At 42.3% G+C, this 16,546-nt stretch overlaps 1 protein-coding gene across 2 annotated transcripts in view; it reads left to right on the top strand.

Moving 5' to 3' along the window:
* The window catches only part of fibcd1b (fibrinogen C domain containing 1b), a 111,649-nt gene extending 95,737 nt beyond the window's left edge, over nt 1-15,912 (top strand). For both annotated transcript variants that reach the window (XM_020081644.2, XM_020081645.2), the window contains 2 exons: nt 9,847-10,026; nt 12,355-15,912. In XM_020081644.2, the coding sequence (XP_019937203.1) occupies nt 9,847-10,026; nt 12,355-12,620 (446 nt within the window). In that variant the 3' untranslated portion in view covers nt 12,621-15,912. The remainder of the gene's footprint in view (nt 1-9,846; nt 10,027-12,354) is intronic.
* The last annotated feature ends 634 nt before the right edge of the window (nt 15,913-16,546 follow it).

Genomic DNA, 16,546 nt, shown 5'->3' with positions numbered 1-16,546 from the left:
TTTTCCAGTATAAACACTGGCCTTGTCATGAGCAGTAGACCTCATGGGGATCAAAGCCTAGTTCCAATGAAGTAAATTATGTCTGAGCTCAAGCTAGAGCTAAGATGGATGTGTTGGTTAGGTTTAGGTTATGGTTAGGCACTAGTTGGTCATGGTTAAGGGATGTGTTTGGGTTAGGCTGTTCACAATGAATGGAAGTCAACCCATAGATAGCTAAGGAAACCTGTGTGTGTTCTACATTACATGCCTGGCAGAAATCTTACTTGAAGAAAACGCCTTTTTCAAAATAAAAGACTCACTGTGACCTGCCGAAAAGCTTAGCATCTTGCACATCACACCCCGGCCTCTCTCTGTCTATTCGTTTATAAATATAAGAATATAAATAGGAATATGGGGAGAACAAGCTGCAGGTTTAACATACAAACATGAGATCCCGTCGCTCAAACATCATTATAGGCAACATGAGCAAGCTTGCGACTTCCTCCATGTCTCATTTTGAGCTCACTTTGGCAGCAGCAACGAGACACTAAGCAACTGGTACTCATTTATTTCAGATGAGTAGCTGGTGGGGGATGTGATACGCCAGAGAGGAGAGTGACAGCTGGCGGGGAGATTTCAGCGAGTTGGCAACGGGAGAACTCAGAGCACAGACGTGGTGTATTCACAAACACCTCATCATTTGGAAAGATCAGAGAGAAAAAAAACATTGACACGTCTATAGATTCTTTCTAATTTAGTCGAACTTATCTGGCTATGGTTCACGTACTTCCCTAAATATTGCACTCTGCGGACAGCAGTTACTAGTGGAATAGCAGCGTCATTGCGATAAACCCACGGAATCAGTGCTGGCCCAATAAGTGCATGGTTACCCACAGCCCACAGCTACATCTGTTCCACAGGATTGAGGTTTACGGTGACCTGTATCTGACTGGCTGATATGAGAGTAACTAACTAACTAAATAGCTCCCAGGACTTTGAGTTTAAATTTTACACATATTGAATGTTAAATAGCTCAGCATTGCAGATATGAAGCCAAGAAAATAGTTTATGCTTGTGCCTTAGAGCAGTGATAGTCAACCAGGAGGACTCACACCCTGGGGGAACTTAATTCTGCGGATGCCAGAGGCTACAGGAAAAGACTGTGGAGCAGCTCGACATATTTGAAATCATGATTTTCTTTTAATGAAATGTATATCAGCATACTGAGCTGGCTGCAACACATGAATTTCACATGTTGTCATTGAGAATTCATGGAGGCCAGTTTAACAACATTCCAGAGGTTTGTTGAGTAGTCAACACAATGTTTAGACCCAAGTTCACCACTTTTCAAAGTAAAAGCTCTGTAATCGACTGCAAATCAAGCACAGCAGCAACAAAACAACCAATGTGCTTTAATTCTTCTTTCTTATGCACAAAAACAGCTTCAATATTCTATTCTGAAAGAAAAAAAAAACGAATTTCCCTTTAAAAGACTTTTATTGCAGACAGACATTGTCCCTGCAGAATTGTAAGAGTACAGAGTATACACAGGTTTCATGGAGGATTAACATTTAATTATAGCTTACATTAGAACACCACCATAATAACTTTGTCTCTGCTGGCTGTCCCTCTCCATCACTTTAATAGCTCTGTTGGACTGCCACAGACGCAGCTGTGCTTTCAGTTGCCGTCTGGCTTTGTGATCCTGCAGAACTCTGTCACACTCTGCACTTAAACATGACCCTTGACCATGAAATAATAATGCACACAAGCCCAAATCTAGACTTTGACTCAGATAATGCCACAATTATAGCTGTAATCTCTGTGTGCGGTGAGGTTGCAAAATGAAAGAATCACAGATTAGTTGTATAATTCCTTCCTCGCCCTGTCATCCTACACGCCATTCATCACATCCACACCTGCAGTCATGCTCCGTCTGCGGCACTGTGAGACGACTCCTGAAGCCGCTGGATTTAATTCAGTGAAAAAACACCGGAGGTTTGAAATGTGAGGCACGGCGATCTTTTGTCTGCTCAGAAACCCATAAGGATTCAAAGGAAACAATATGTATTAATAATATATCGTAAATGTCTCTATCTTCAAAGATGAAGCGAGTGACTCCTCAGAGCAGTAATGAGGGTGCTGTGGGCAAAGTGAACAAACATCCCTGAGATCATTATTCCCAAGGTAGACTCAGCCTGGGGAGCGGCGCCGTGTGTTTGCCGCTGAATAAATAGTTGAGCTGAAATGTTCTTTCACTTTAAGAATATTCTGTGCTCAGTCTTGAGTATTGTAGAATCAGCCACTTTGTTCAGTCAAACAGGTTACTTGAGAGCGTCAGTGTTACCTGAAAAAAAAATGAAACGTCTTACTTTCGTTTCTCGGGAAACTGGGAACTGGGACCATGTTGTGCAGTGCAGTGCAGTGCCAGTATCTGACAATGTCACATTTGACACAGTCACCATTCATAGTGAGTTGTGTGTATTCATACATAAGGGATCAGGAGCTTCTTCTGCAAAGTGTACAGCAAAACATGTATTTAAAAGACAAGTATATCCCTCCCTATAGCCAGAGGTGAGCAGTACTTTGTTACAAATACTTTGTTACAGTAGATTTTTAAGGTACAACTTTTACTCCCTACATTTTAACACAGGTATCTGTACTTTCGTCCTTGTATTTTCAAAATAGGGTTCGTTACTTTTGTCTTGATGCATTCTAGGGGAAATATATTCGTAGTATTCGTAATGAAAAAACATTACTGATAGTGTTTATAACCTCTACAACGGAGCAGAGTAGCACATTTTTCATCCCTAGTCTCATTCAAATTAAAAAAACTTTTTTCAGTTTTACATGCTCAAAAATCTCTTTCTTTAACCCCTGTTTTTAAAACAGTATTTTATATTTTATTTGACGTTAGAGTGGTTCAACTGAAATAGCCTTTGCACAGATACAACCAGAAGAAAATATTTAAACTTTTATACTTTGGGTATATCTCAGAACCTGTACTTTTACTTGAGTCGTTTTCAAGTATCTGTACTTCTACTGGAGTAGTGCACTTTTAACATCTATGCCAACATTAAGAATGTTTCGCTATCCACATGCTGAAAAACATATCGTTACTGCTCCTTGGAAAAATCTTGAATGTGAATTTGGAGGAGGAATCTCACAAACAGGCACAGACACGTCAGAGTTGTGACAGTTAATCTTAAAATTCTTTTGCTTTTTGTCCCGCGAAATGTCACAGATGGCTCCGGGGGAACAGCAAGCCAGAGAGTTCAGCACACACCTGTCTCTGTTTTTCTCCCTGTGCACCTATCTTTTGATGACAAGAGGCGAGCCGACTATAGCAAGCCTCTTCCATATCCTGAGAGCAGACGACAGCGAGCGTTTCAGCGGTCGCATGTTCGCGGACCCACTCAACCAGCCCGGCACCCAGTGGCAAAGGGCACGGCGGCCGTCCCCGCGGCTACGGAAATAGTCCGTCACTGTTCTAATTCCCTCCCTGTCCACAATCTCTGTTCAGTAAAACTGCTTGACAGGAAGATAAAGCGAGAGGAGAAAAAAAACATACAAAACGAAGAAAAGGGGATGAGTTATGTTGGGAGGAGGAGAAAGAAGAGTGCTGCTGCTTTTCCCCTCTTTTCATTGGAAACAGTCTCAGGAGCTGCCCCCCAGCAACAGAGGGAGAAAAGCATGATGAATAATTAACTTGGAGAAATGTCACAAGCGGCAGAGAGAAGTGTAATCATTTCTGTGTTGGGTTTAAAGATCTGTTTTTTTATTCTTTTCCTTTATGCCCCTTAGAGCCTAGCTGAGACAGGACTGCAACCTGTCCCCTAAAAGCATCCAATACATTCCCCTCCCCCCACACATACTTTTCAAATAAAAGCAAATAAATCATTAATATCTGGGCCTTTTAGCAGCATCACAGAGACATCTCACAGAGGACCCCTACATTTTTAATCAAGTCATTGATGTCAGTCTCATTAGCCGTAAAATCACATTTAAAGAGATGGAATCTCTGGTGGTAATCCTTAAATCAATGTCAGGGGGGCACGGCCTTTGTTTCTTTATAATTCTGGAGGACGCAACATGCCTTCTCAGAAGGAATGAGAGATAAAAGTGACAAATTACCATCTTCATGTTCTAAACATGTTGGATTTGCCCTCCTTCCTGTACACCAGTGAAAATGAGTTATGGATCACCATAACCTAGTTTTAATGAGGTAATTGCAGATATATATCTTTTTTGTTGTCCCGTTTCACAGATCTATCACCAGAGAGAAGCAACACTTTGCTCCCACATGCTTCAGTGTTTTCTTAATATTACAGTCTGCTTTTCCTTTGTGGCTCCCGGAATGCTTATATCCTTAAGAATGGACATGATGAAGGTTATGCTTCTGGAAGGCAACGGCACACGTCAGCCTTGTAGCTCCGGTGTTAAAGCAAACACGGTGAAGGAGACTGTAACAACACCGATGATTTAATGGAAAAGAAATGGGTAAAGATTTTCTTCCTATCAGGGTGCTTGTTAATCAAGTTCACGCTAAATACGATTTTTTTTACCAGTAAACACATCGATCGCTCATAATGAGATGCTGATTTAGCCCGTATTATTTATCTTCTCCCGGTGATGACATTGACTAATTATCATTGAATTGTTTTGCATCCCATCTGTGATTCTCTATTTAAAGATAACACTATTAGAGTTTACACCAAACAGCTTGTTATTTGTAACTAAAAGTATCCTTCAATTATTTCCCCACTGTAACTGTAACTTAAAAACAAGCAGCAGCCATTTTATTTCACAATTTGTTACACAACATCACAGTTCAAACTCTCAGTGTGTAAATACACATCCTCGGGGCGGCACATTTAGTTTCTTTTCCTATCTTTATTCAAGCTTTTCATTTTGAGAGCATTATTTCCTCATTTCACATTCAGATGTCTGCAGCCCTGTCCCTCCAGACCCTGCCCTCTCTCTCAAATATGCCCAGCTTGCGTGCAAATTTGCTTTGCCTCTGCTCTAACCTGTTTTTACTGCACTCAGATATACTGTTGCAGCACAAATGTCCCGTGCTTCAGTTTGACTCCCTCGTGCACATCGGCTGATTCTGTGCACTCGCAAACACTTCTCATATTTTTGCTCTCATTCTTGGATGCGTGTTGAATTACCCTGTTTATATTTCCCAACCAAGTGAATGGCAGGTACGACACTGACCAATGTTACAGATGGTTACTGTTGAACCAGGTCAATCAATCTGTTTTTAAATTTTTGTTTGTATCGCCCATATTCACAAATCACAGTTTGTGTCAATCCTCAAAGGATACGCAGCATAGATAATGGATGGATTCGATGTTTCTATAGCTGCTCCTTAATTCTTTTTCTAACATTTTCAAGCCATTTTCTAAATCTCAGGGACTGCCATTGCAAGTTTGTTATCTGCAGGAGTATAATGGCAATACATATTTTAAAAGCAACTTCTTTACCTGAAAATAACAGCTTCAAAATGTGTTGTGTGATGTTTCACTGCCTTAGAATAAGGAAAATGGCGCCACTCTTTTTTTATCCACTCCTCACTCCGAACGTCTTGCCCTATGTATCTTTGGATCTGAGAAATGTAAAACTGAAGCCCAGCAAGTTCAACTGTCGATCAGTTCAAAATGTTTTAGAAGTCACAAAAGGAATCTTTTTAAATATGAAGAAATCTAAAAGGAGTTTGGTATATTTGTTACAGATTGCAGCACCTCTGGTTCAGAAAGCCAGGGATCATGGGTAATATCCACCTCAGGTCATGAGATAAATAGACTGTGTATTTTCTGTACATAAAAACCGATTGCTCGAACATGTCGCCCAAAACAATGAATCACCACCTAGAGGCCAGGGGGATTTGGTAGAGGGCGCAGCTTTTGCTCAAGTGCCTCCAATAAATATTTTTCTCACTAAAGGCACAAATAGGTACATTTACAACATGCATGAACCAATATTTATTGCGTCTGTATGGCAGGTGGAAAAAGCATCTGGTGAAAGTATGAAAATATACATGAATATAACACGATAATAATGACCTGCTAGAGATTTGAATACGAAACAAACAAGTTGTTATTAAAAAATGGCCTTTGAAATGAACTTATAGTCAGATTGAAGTGTGAAGTGAAGAAAGCGCACCCTAATTGCTCATCTGAAGTATGTAGGAGGAGAGACGGTTTTTTTGTGGCTTTCTGCTAAGCTCCTATTTAACGGCAAATCAGCGAGAAGAGGGAAGAGTCTTTCCCCAGCGGAGAAATCAGCATGTTAATACTGCAGCAAAACACCTCAAAATTTCCTTGTATTAGGGCTCCAATTATAAATAACCTAACAATAGCATTTAATTAACAGAGAGTTACACCTGAGCATTTAGATTTTTACCCGAGTAGTCTCTGTTGTTATTTTACTTATCTTCCTCTTTAATTATTCGGAGTTAGAGTCTCACTGAGATTCTCCTGGGCTTTAATTAGGGAGTGAATTAAAGTTATGTAAATACAGTTTGAAGCCACAGACTCTTTAAATAGAGTTGTGTTGCATTTTTTTTTTTTCCTCCTGAAAGAGAAAACAAGTCTGTCGTTTGAAGTTTGTCAAATCACTCCAGGGCACTTTTCCCTGAGGTGTTTGTGTGGATTGATACTTTCTCTCAAAGGCCTATGACACCGCAACTATTTCTGCGACTGACGCGCCTCTGTTTCTCTGAATGCACATGAAAATAAGATGCACAGGAGTATTTCTGTTCGTGTGTCGGAATTAGCTGCACACTGGCCGGAGTTACCTGCCTATTCATGACTGAACTTACCTGAGACTCTTCTTGAAAATAACTGATCGACCTCCCATCGGGCGAGATTAAGCCCAAACTAAGTGCCCAGGCTCGGCCGAACAGTAATGGTTTCTTTCAGCTGTGCTTTACGTCAAATTAGCCCTTAACTTCAGACAATGTGCTCTCCCAGTGCCGCCCGCTCTCGACGGCGACAGAATTCACATTAAGAAGTTAAAGGTTTGCGAGCTTTAAACACGTTCATTTGCTGATGAATGTGGTTGGTGGTAAACTGACTGAGAGTACAGGTCCATAAAAACACCTGCCTTCTTATGGTGCAGACACTTTCATGCTTGATTCTGAGTCACATTAAAGGAGAGTGAAACAAACCCTTCAGCCAGCAACTGCAGCCTGCAGGTCCCTCTACATGCATCGAAGAAACCCAGTCTGGTTTTTAACCAGGAAGCCTTTGAAGCTTCTCCATCAATAGGCGCTTTCAAATGCCGTAGCTTTTTTTGTCTCCCAAACAAACGCTGCAGACACATAGAGTGCACTTGTAAGCACGGGAGAAAGACTGGTAACAGAGTCTTGAAGCGAAGTTTTACTTTTGTTTGTCTTCCTGCGTTGGTTTTTTGTGTTTTAAGGCAGGGCTAGGTTGAGGAGTTCCTCCCCTGCTCCTCTCTGCCTGACACGCTTATTCCTCTTTGTAGCTTTGATCAAGCCAGTAGAGGAAAAGTTGCCCTGGGAAGAGCCATCACTCCGAACACAGCAGGGGCAAACACAGAGCAGGAGGAGGCAAGGAAGATGGGATGGAAGCCCCTTTCCCTCTGGTGCTTTCTGTCTCGTATGCTCACTCTAAAGGTTTGAGGAACAATTAGAGGATCGGTTCGGGGGCATTGCGACGGCAAGCTCGAATCTTTCAGAGTTGAGACAGGTGGATGGAAACTGTGCGAGTGTCTACAGGGTATTTGTTTCTCTTTATTCAAGTGCATGGTCTTTCAGTTTGAGAGCATGGCTTATTGATTTAGTTTTTATAGTTGTTCGCAACAGTGTTCCCAAAATGTAAAAACAAATAAATCATTGATATTTGGGCCTTTTAACTGCATCAAGACTCAAGATCCTTAATTTTTCAAGGCATTAAACTGACAATAATGATGATATAATGATACATTTTATTTATAGGCTCCTTGAGGAGCTGGAGCGCAGGAAATCTAAGTAAAAAGAAGGGCTATTTGAGTGCGAGTGCAGGGTTTTGAGTGAAAGCATTACAAACTCCTGATGTGAAATCAGAATGCCTTCCTCTCAAACTAAAGACCACACTCTTGAATAAAGATAGAGGGAAAAAAGTGTATCATTTACAAAATGGGCTCCAGAAGTGATTACCCCAATCAGAAACACACAATCAGGGATTTGAAAAAGAAAAGAGACTCTTTTCCTTAAACAAAAAGAATGTGTCAGAGGTAATTCTTCTACTTTTCTAACTGTGGCTATTAATGAGCTGAGACATGATGTGCAAGGAGCATACAATCAGAGGTCAATAGGGATTTTCAGATGTGTGACTGAACAAATAAGTTTTACCTGCAAAACCATAAAATTAATTCCCACAATTATTGCATCCACTCCTGCCTTAGAGAAATTGTAGTAATGATGACTCCAACCCCATTAGCCTCCCTTTTAATACAGTGCATTATATCAGCCTTCTGAGTCTTGACCTCACTGGTTTATGAAAACACTGCAGTTTTTTCTCTCTCTCTCTCATAAACTGACCTGAAGGAAAATGAAAACTCTCACATTACTCCAGAAAAACGTGACTGAGTGAAGTTCTGCTTATGGTCATTATCAGGAGGCCACGGATGTTGTTGACCCAGCTGTTAAATTTTAAAATTCTCTCTTCAATATTAAAAACGGTAACTTTGATATCCAGTCAGGTCACAGTCTTCAATGTTCACGGGCACCAAGGGGAAAAATCCAGACATGAGAATAAGTAGCTTCTCCTCTGGGTGAATCTGTGAAGCCCTGCTAGTCCATGAATCCATTCAACCTTTATATTTGTTTTTCTCTTTAGAATTAATCATTTTGATTGATTTTAACTTCACAATAAAACATATTTTTTATGAATAATTTTACTGGCATCTCATGCAGCTTCAGTTTTGTGGCATCTCCTCTTAACCTTGACATAGAAATCTGAAAGCACCAAACATCAACAATCTTAAATCATCATTTAATTTTGTTATTGTGTTTATTTAAACAGAATGCAATAAGTAGGCTACATATTCTTATTTAGTATGAACAAGATCCAGGACTGTATATAAAGATAGACGACAAGTGAAGCCACAGAATCTTCAGCGACACTTAGTGGCAGGATGCAGTATGGGATCTCCCCTCCTCCATGTTGGATGGGACATGGAGCAAACGAAAAAGTTAAATATCTCAAACAGAAATGTTCTTAAAGATGGTTTCTGTCATTTTAGGTAGTTGTTATCACACTGATGTAAGTCCAAGTGCCAATTTTTAAGTTTTAGCAAGTTATGAGATATAACAGGCATGCTACCAAGGCTGCATCCCCCGATCGCTACTGTGCAGACTCGTTCCTCCAAATGAGGAAGATGGCTGCCTTCATCTCTGGATAATGGGTGGACTGGAGAAGCGTCATCCAGTTTTATCTGCCTGTACAGACTAGGCCCAGGACTTTAATAGAAGTGGGAGATTAATAAAAAACATTTATACAGTAAACTGTAGATTCCTGGTTCCAACTATGTGTCTGTGTGAAAGAAACTTTTTTTTTAATGTCATTATTCATTTCACATATTTAGAGCATTCAACTGGTCTCTCCATCTTCATTGCAAAGTCCAGTGTGAACTGTAGACACTCGGCACATTTTTCAAAACTCTAATCTTGTTTTGGCAAGAAACCCTACACACGCAAGGAGAGACTCTAAATGGAACAAAAACCATATTACGCCTTATTTCCAGAAAATGTGCGGTGCTGAGAGGCTTCTGAAATAGCTTTATATTGTTTGCCGAGAACAATTGTAGTACTTTGCGAAGGATTGTTTTTAGTCTGTGTCTTGTTTTTCCCTGCAGGCCTGAAGCAGATCCATGCCCTGTCCATCCAGGGCAACTATGAGCTGCGTATCGACTTGGAGGACTTTGAAAATAGCACCGCATACGCCCAGTACGCCACCTTTGGAGTGGGCCTCTTCTCGGTGGACCCTGATGATGACGGATACCCATTGACTGTGGGAGACTATTCTGGAAATGCCGGTATGGGCACACTCAGTGAACTAGTTCAGCTTTGCTTGCAAGGATTTTTATTTTTTGCTGATTTTTGCTCTTATTAGTCTGCTTTTTTTCATTTAACCCAATTGTGAACACCCAAGTCACAACATGCTGCCACCCACTAAAATGATAGAATGTTATTTTTACAGTGCACTAGCTGTGTTCACTTGTTAAAGCGCGGAGACAGAGGGACCACTAGCGTCTGCGTCTCTGCCCCCCAAAACCATCGGATCCACGCCAGCTCCCTGTCACCTTGATTCAATTACAGCCAATTAATTTCACTGCTTGACCTGCAGCGTAAACAAAAAAAACATGCGGTTGTAAATGAGGAAGCAATTTAGAGGATCTTTGGGGAGCTCTGATGTGAGAGAGAATGGGGACAGATATGAGATATGGAGCGGCGATGGTAAAGGTGAGGAAGGAGGGAGAGCTGGAAGTAGCTAGGATGGAGGAATGAAGGGGACAGGTGTGAGAGGAGAGGAGGCAGACAAAAGGAATAACGGAAACCAGAGGGGGAAGAGAAAATGTGTTGTGTGTGTTTTCAGCTTTTTTTTTTTGCCTCGGTTTCTGCTAAAAAGTCTTCCCAGCCTTGTCTTTGGCCAGACCTTGAACTCATCCGCTTGTTGCGTTTGATGCAATCAAATTAAGGGCACTCAAACTCTCTCAGGATGCTCACCTCAGCTCCCTCGGATCCCGGTATTATTATTATTAGTAGAACTCTGCTGTGGCCGTTCTCCGATCAGCTGACAGGTGCTCATTTGGGCTGGGATCAGCTGGATCTTAATGGGCATCAGAGGAGGCTGCCAGCCCCCGGCCACTATGTTGACATCCGGAGCCTTGCAAATGAGCCTTTAAGTGTTTCCCTTTTTATTGTTTCCTCTTTTCTAAATCCTTGAGCCGTTCCATTTTCTTCCTCTTCTCCTTTCTTCGCCCACTATCTCTTTTCTCTTCTAATGTCGAGCAGCACACAACATGAATATCAGACACGTCTGTCAGATTATTCTTTCCTGCTGTTTGGTTGCCATGGTAATGCCAAATGGAGAGCAGAGTAGGACAGAGAGAGAGGGTAAGGCGCTGGCCGGCCACATCCTGGGCAATTAAGGGTTGTTTGATGCCCTGACAAGCTGTTAGCCAGCACCTGATAGCTGGTGAGCCGTCTCTCATTCTGCTCTCAGCTTTATCCTTCTATCCACTTCTGGTCACAGTGTGAGGCCGACTTTAAAGGAGAGTACGGAGAGCGGAGGGGAGGTATGGGGAGTTTATTGAACATTATGAGCCCTCTCAACATCCATTTGCTGAAAACTTTACCGCAGTGTCTGTCCACCGCAGCTTTCATTGTACCTGTGAGCATCTCGGAGCCCCGGCTTGTAAATCACTTATCGACGTAGAGAACTTGCCGGCGACAAATCCTTATTAAGTGATCTTTTTGGCTTGGCTATTTGATTGTGCAGATCAGTCTCGCCATGCAGACTGTGATTAAAGACACTTTAGGGGATGCAACTTGCGTGTAAGCCGCATTCCTGCAGTGGTCTTACATCACTGTCATAATCACAATTACAGGTTGCAGGCACGACGGCCCCCCTCATTGGCTTATATGCATAATTTGTTTCTGAAAATATGTAAAAAGATGCAAGAATGAAGTCGACACACGTGATTATATATTTGTTTTCTGTCCTCTTATTAGATTTCTGTCCGCTCACTGACGGACACACATTCTGAAGAAGTCATGGATGGGGATGTGGGGGTGCGAATTATCAAAAAGCGGAAGATAAAAAGGTCACAGCAGAACCTTTGATAAATTGGCTACATGGCTTTCTGACCTCCTGCTTTAGATAATGAGACTCGATACTCCGCAGAACTGCAGAGTTTTATTTTATTTCTTCCGTCCTCCGCCCTCTCTTTATGGGAATGATAAATTGAAAAGACCTATGCCATTGTGACCTTAATCAATTTGTGGATATGTTTAATTACTGGTTCCTGGTATCCAAGAGTGTGTATTGGTAAGTGAGAGGATGCAAAGATGCTTAAAAAGTCAAATCCCTCAGCAGATTTTTTTCATGACATCTCGTTTCAATCTTCTAATGCAGTCTTCCACCCATTTACACCAGGCGCAAGATAACCGTGTATATAACTATAAGACTAGGTGCAACATAAGCCTTTCAATACCCTTTAGATTAAATATGGTTTAGGACTAAGCATAGGTGCTTGAGTAAGTTTCTATCCAGCGCCTTTGGTCTTAATAGCTGATAAAAACTTTAATATCCTTCTTTTTACATATTAAAATTTAGTTGTGCATCTTTGTTCCCGCCCTAGGTGACTCTCTACTGAAGCACAACGGGATGAAGTTCACCACCAAAGACAGGGACAACGACCACTCGGAGAACAACTGCGCCTCCTTCTACCACGGTGCCTGGTGGTACCGCAACTGCCACACCTCCAACCTTAACGGCCAGTACCTGCGCGGCCAGCACACGTCCTACGCAGACGGCATCGAATGGTCCTCCTGGACGGGCTGGCAGTACTCACTCAAATTCTCTGAGATGAAGATACGGCCCACCCGCGACGCTGAAAATAAATGAAACTGACAAAAGAGAAGAAAGAGGAAAAAGAATACATTTTTGAAAACATTACAAACCAGACAGCTACAGGCAGAATATTTGTCTTGATATTGTTTCGTCACTAAAACATACCCCTTAAGTTTAGTTGCTGTTTTTTGCTCCTGATGTCTCTCAACCCTCCTGCTCTTCTTCCTCCATCACTCAGCTATACAAGTCATGCTGGCTGCCTCAATCCTTCCCCCTGCTCCCTTTCTTTAAAAGAAAATAATGTATTTGTGACGCTCTCATTTTTAGATCGTTCCGTTCACAAAAATGTTAGACCAGAGCCCTGAGCGCCCCACAGTCCACTGCCCAAGCTTTACTCAGTTTGACATGGTGGTCCAAACATCCCCCACAGAATCACACACCAGTGATTCCTCCTGGCATGTAACTCTGACCTCCCATCTGTGCTGACATGGCACTTAGACTGTCGTTCAGTCTCGCTGCCCGTTGCAATCTGTGAGTGAAGAGGGCTGCCTCCAAATATGACATAAAAAAAAAAAAAAACAGGAAGACGAGAAGGGAAGGAGAAGGAAGTGTGGTGTTTCAGCAGCGAGGAGGGGACAGTGCAGAGTGCGACATGTCACATCTATCCAGCAGCGTGGCGGTGGCGAAGAGGAATAGCCGGGTCTCGGATAATGAGAGGCAGAGAGAACGAGGACACAATTTAAAGATGGTTAAATTAGTCGAAGAGAAGGAGGGCCGGGTGAATCAAAGGGGAGGGTGGAAGTGGAAGATGCGGATGAAAAAGAGGAATGAGGATCTTGTTCATCTGACTTGAGCCATTAGGGAGCATATTGGGCACTGTCTGATCTGCCTGCCAGCTGAGGACTGGCCAAGTGATGCAGCACTCACAGATGGTAACCCAGCACTTTGCGTGTGTGTATGAAGGAGATAGACAGAGAGTTTTCCCAACTATTGGTTTGCTGTCAGGGGTTCAGTGGAGCGTCTCGAATGACTACAATGTTTAGACTAAACATGAAAACATGAAGCACGGCTGGCATACCTTCACTCTCTCCATGAACCAGTTAACATAAAATAACAAAGCCTCTAATGTATGTACATGTAAGACTGGCAGCAGTAAGAACAAGACCTCGGGACCACAGGTTGAATGTTTAATTAAAAAAGTCGTCACATTTTTGCCCCCACATCAGACATGTTGACATAATGGTACTTTGCGTTGAAGCTTTCATTCCCAAATCTGTTGTTTGTCCTGGTTCTTTTTTTTTCTCCCCTTCAGGGGATTATTATGGGATTTGTTTGTGTGAACAGTTTGGCTCGTCATGCAAAGAGAATAAGTTGCTGTAAAATAAGATCTGTCGCTCTCAATCAATTTTTTCTTTCTGTTGAGTAGGAATTCTAGTGTTGCAAAAACAAAAATTGCCTAAAGCAAACCAAAAAAAAAAAAGAATGACAGTAAAAGAAAATATGTTATGAAAAAAAAACACACTTTGGCGGAAAAGTGAAATCCAGAAATGTTCCGTCCCTCTCGTTCATTTATTTTTTAAATCGGTGAATCCACTTTTTTGCAGCTTCATCGATTTTCTTTTGGATGTACTGAAAGCTTTAAAAATATCTGTAGATTTTATTGTACAGTGTGTATGACTTTTAGAGCATGTGAATCTGTTTTCTTACTATGCTAAAACACAAAGAGAACTGAAGCACATGGACTTAAACAAAATCCACCGGTTATAAGAAAAAAAGAGTAAATAAATAAAGAAAAGAAATGTATTTACAGAACTTTTTTCCTTCCTCCAGCTGAACGACAGGTGGGAGCAGCACCTGCGATGCTCTGAATACGAGCGAAAATGGAGGAATGCGAATACGCCTCAAGCACATACCCATTCAAATCTACAGCACAAATATTACAGAGGCACAATATGTGGGGGATTTGGAACCTCTTGGCACAAAGAGCTGCCTCGCTGGATGTTTTGCGACCTCTCTGACATCTTGGCTTCCGAGAGTCCTGTGGCAAACAGCGGGGTTTTTCGAAATTGTGTGCTGAAGGGTGTCACCCCAGCTGACGGTGAATTAAATGTGTAGCACATGAGCAGGGTTGCGCCGAATACCTCTAGACACTGGAACAGCTGTGACTTTTTCTGTCATCGCCGGTGCTCAGAACGATCTCCCGTCGCTGTCTCCGCAGCGCCTCGGCTGTGTGACTCAAAAGTCTTCGACATCCAAGCACAGACATGTGACAGACACCTGCTGATGTCATGGCACAGAGTGTCGAGGTGGCATCGTGTCAGAAGATTTAAGATGAGATGGAAAATGTATGAAGCCTCTTAAGGAAACGGAATCGGACTGAGCGTGGGAACGTATGCAAATGTGTGTGTGTGTGTGTGTCTCTGCACTGAACAGAGCATAAGTGTGTGTGTGTGTGCACACGTGTGCGTCAACAGTGTCTCTGTGTGTACACATATATGCACATGCTTCGGTTTGTACATGCCCCTGTGCATGAGCCAGAGGAGGGAGCGGGAGGCTGAGTCTCTCTGCAGAACTTTGAAGTAACGTGATGCTTATGTACATCTTGCCTCCCCCTGCTATTTGTGTTGATAACAGAGAGAAAATTATAAAGAACTATTACTTATTGTGATTGTGAACCCATTAGAGTGGATACACCAACTTCTGGTACTGTGTTGAACTGCGCCCCCCCCCCCCCAGAGAACCCCCTCCCCCAAAGTGTTTATCCTTTCACCTCGACACGACGTTGTGCTCATTGTATCATTGTACATGTTAATGCTCCTCGTAATTTAACTGTAGAGTTTTATTTGCCATGCCCCTCTCTGTGTTCTCGTGGAGGGAAGGCCTCTGCAGCTTGCTGAGTCTCAGACGGAAGAAATGATAAAAGAGTGAAATCTGAGGCTCTAATGATTCCGAGTTATCCCGCTCGTTACAGTGCATCAGCACCATCCTGATCGATCCCTGAGGTCCCCCCAAACCTTCTATCTTTCTTACTCTGTACCTCCTTAATTGCCTTAGCCTCCGCTGCCAATTCCCGCTCACTCCATCCCTCTAAATTTTCTCCTCGCCTCTCTGCAGACCCCCAGCATCTTTATTGCCCCGTTGTTTGCCCCCTCCCCCCCACACCCTCCACTCGTGGCCCACCTCCCCAGCCCTCAGTCCTCCCATTTCCGTCCCAGCGCAGAACTAACTCTGTTTTCCTTTTCTTTTCATCTTTGGTGAAGTACTATAGATTGTTTTTGCTGAATCTTGATAATGTGTTTTAATGTTCTCGTCAACATTTAATAAACATTCACATTTTATAAATGGGGACCAGCTGACGTGTTTGTTTTTTCCAGCCCCCTCTCAGTTCGTCCATGCATTCTTATGGCACTGTAGCTGTTTTCACTCCTAAACCACTGATTTGAGAAAGCTGACTATTTTGGTTTCTTTAAACAACAAACCCTTGTAATATTTTGGAACATCAAGCTGAATAAAGTAATAAAAAGGCCATGCATAATGTAAAGATTTTTTAGGGGCCACTGATAGTTTGGCTGATATTCTGAAACCTTTTTCTGTCAACCCAATGCAACACAGGCAAATTGAATTGTGCTTAAAGAATGAAAAACATTGCATTCTAAAAGAAGCAGCAAAATGTCAAATACAACAGTGTCCTTGATGCAAAAAAAACAGACTAGACGAGCATACAGAGTGAAAACGGGATCGCCAACATGCCATCTTAAAGATCTGCTTGTTTATTCCCAATCCCCTTCAACATGCATTGGGTCCCCTTGACCCACCCCTCCACAAAATTCCATGGAAACCAGCTCTGTAGTTTTTCATAATCTTTTTTGGGGGGGTTTTATTGCCTTGAATGGACAGGACAGGGAGTAAGCTGTGAATGGGGGACAGAGAGAGAGAGAGAGTGGGGGAGGACATGCATAAATGGACGCAGGTCGGGATCA

Source organism: Paralichthys olivaceus, chromosome 18, assembly GCF_024713975.1.
Source record: "Paralichthys olivaceus isolate ysfri-2021 chromosome 18, ASM2471397v2, whole genome shotgun sequence".
In the NCBI taxonomy this organism is placed as follows: domain Eukaryota; kingdom Metazoa; phylum Chordata; class Actinopteri; order Pleuronectiformes; family Paralichthyidae; genus Paralichthys; species Paralichthys olivaceus.
The sequence above is the reverse complement of the archived record's forward strand: the minus strand, read 5'-3'. Positions and strand labels throughout refer to the sequence as shown.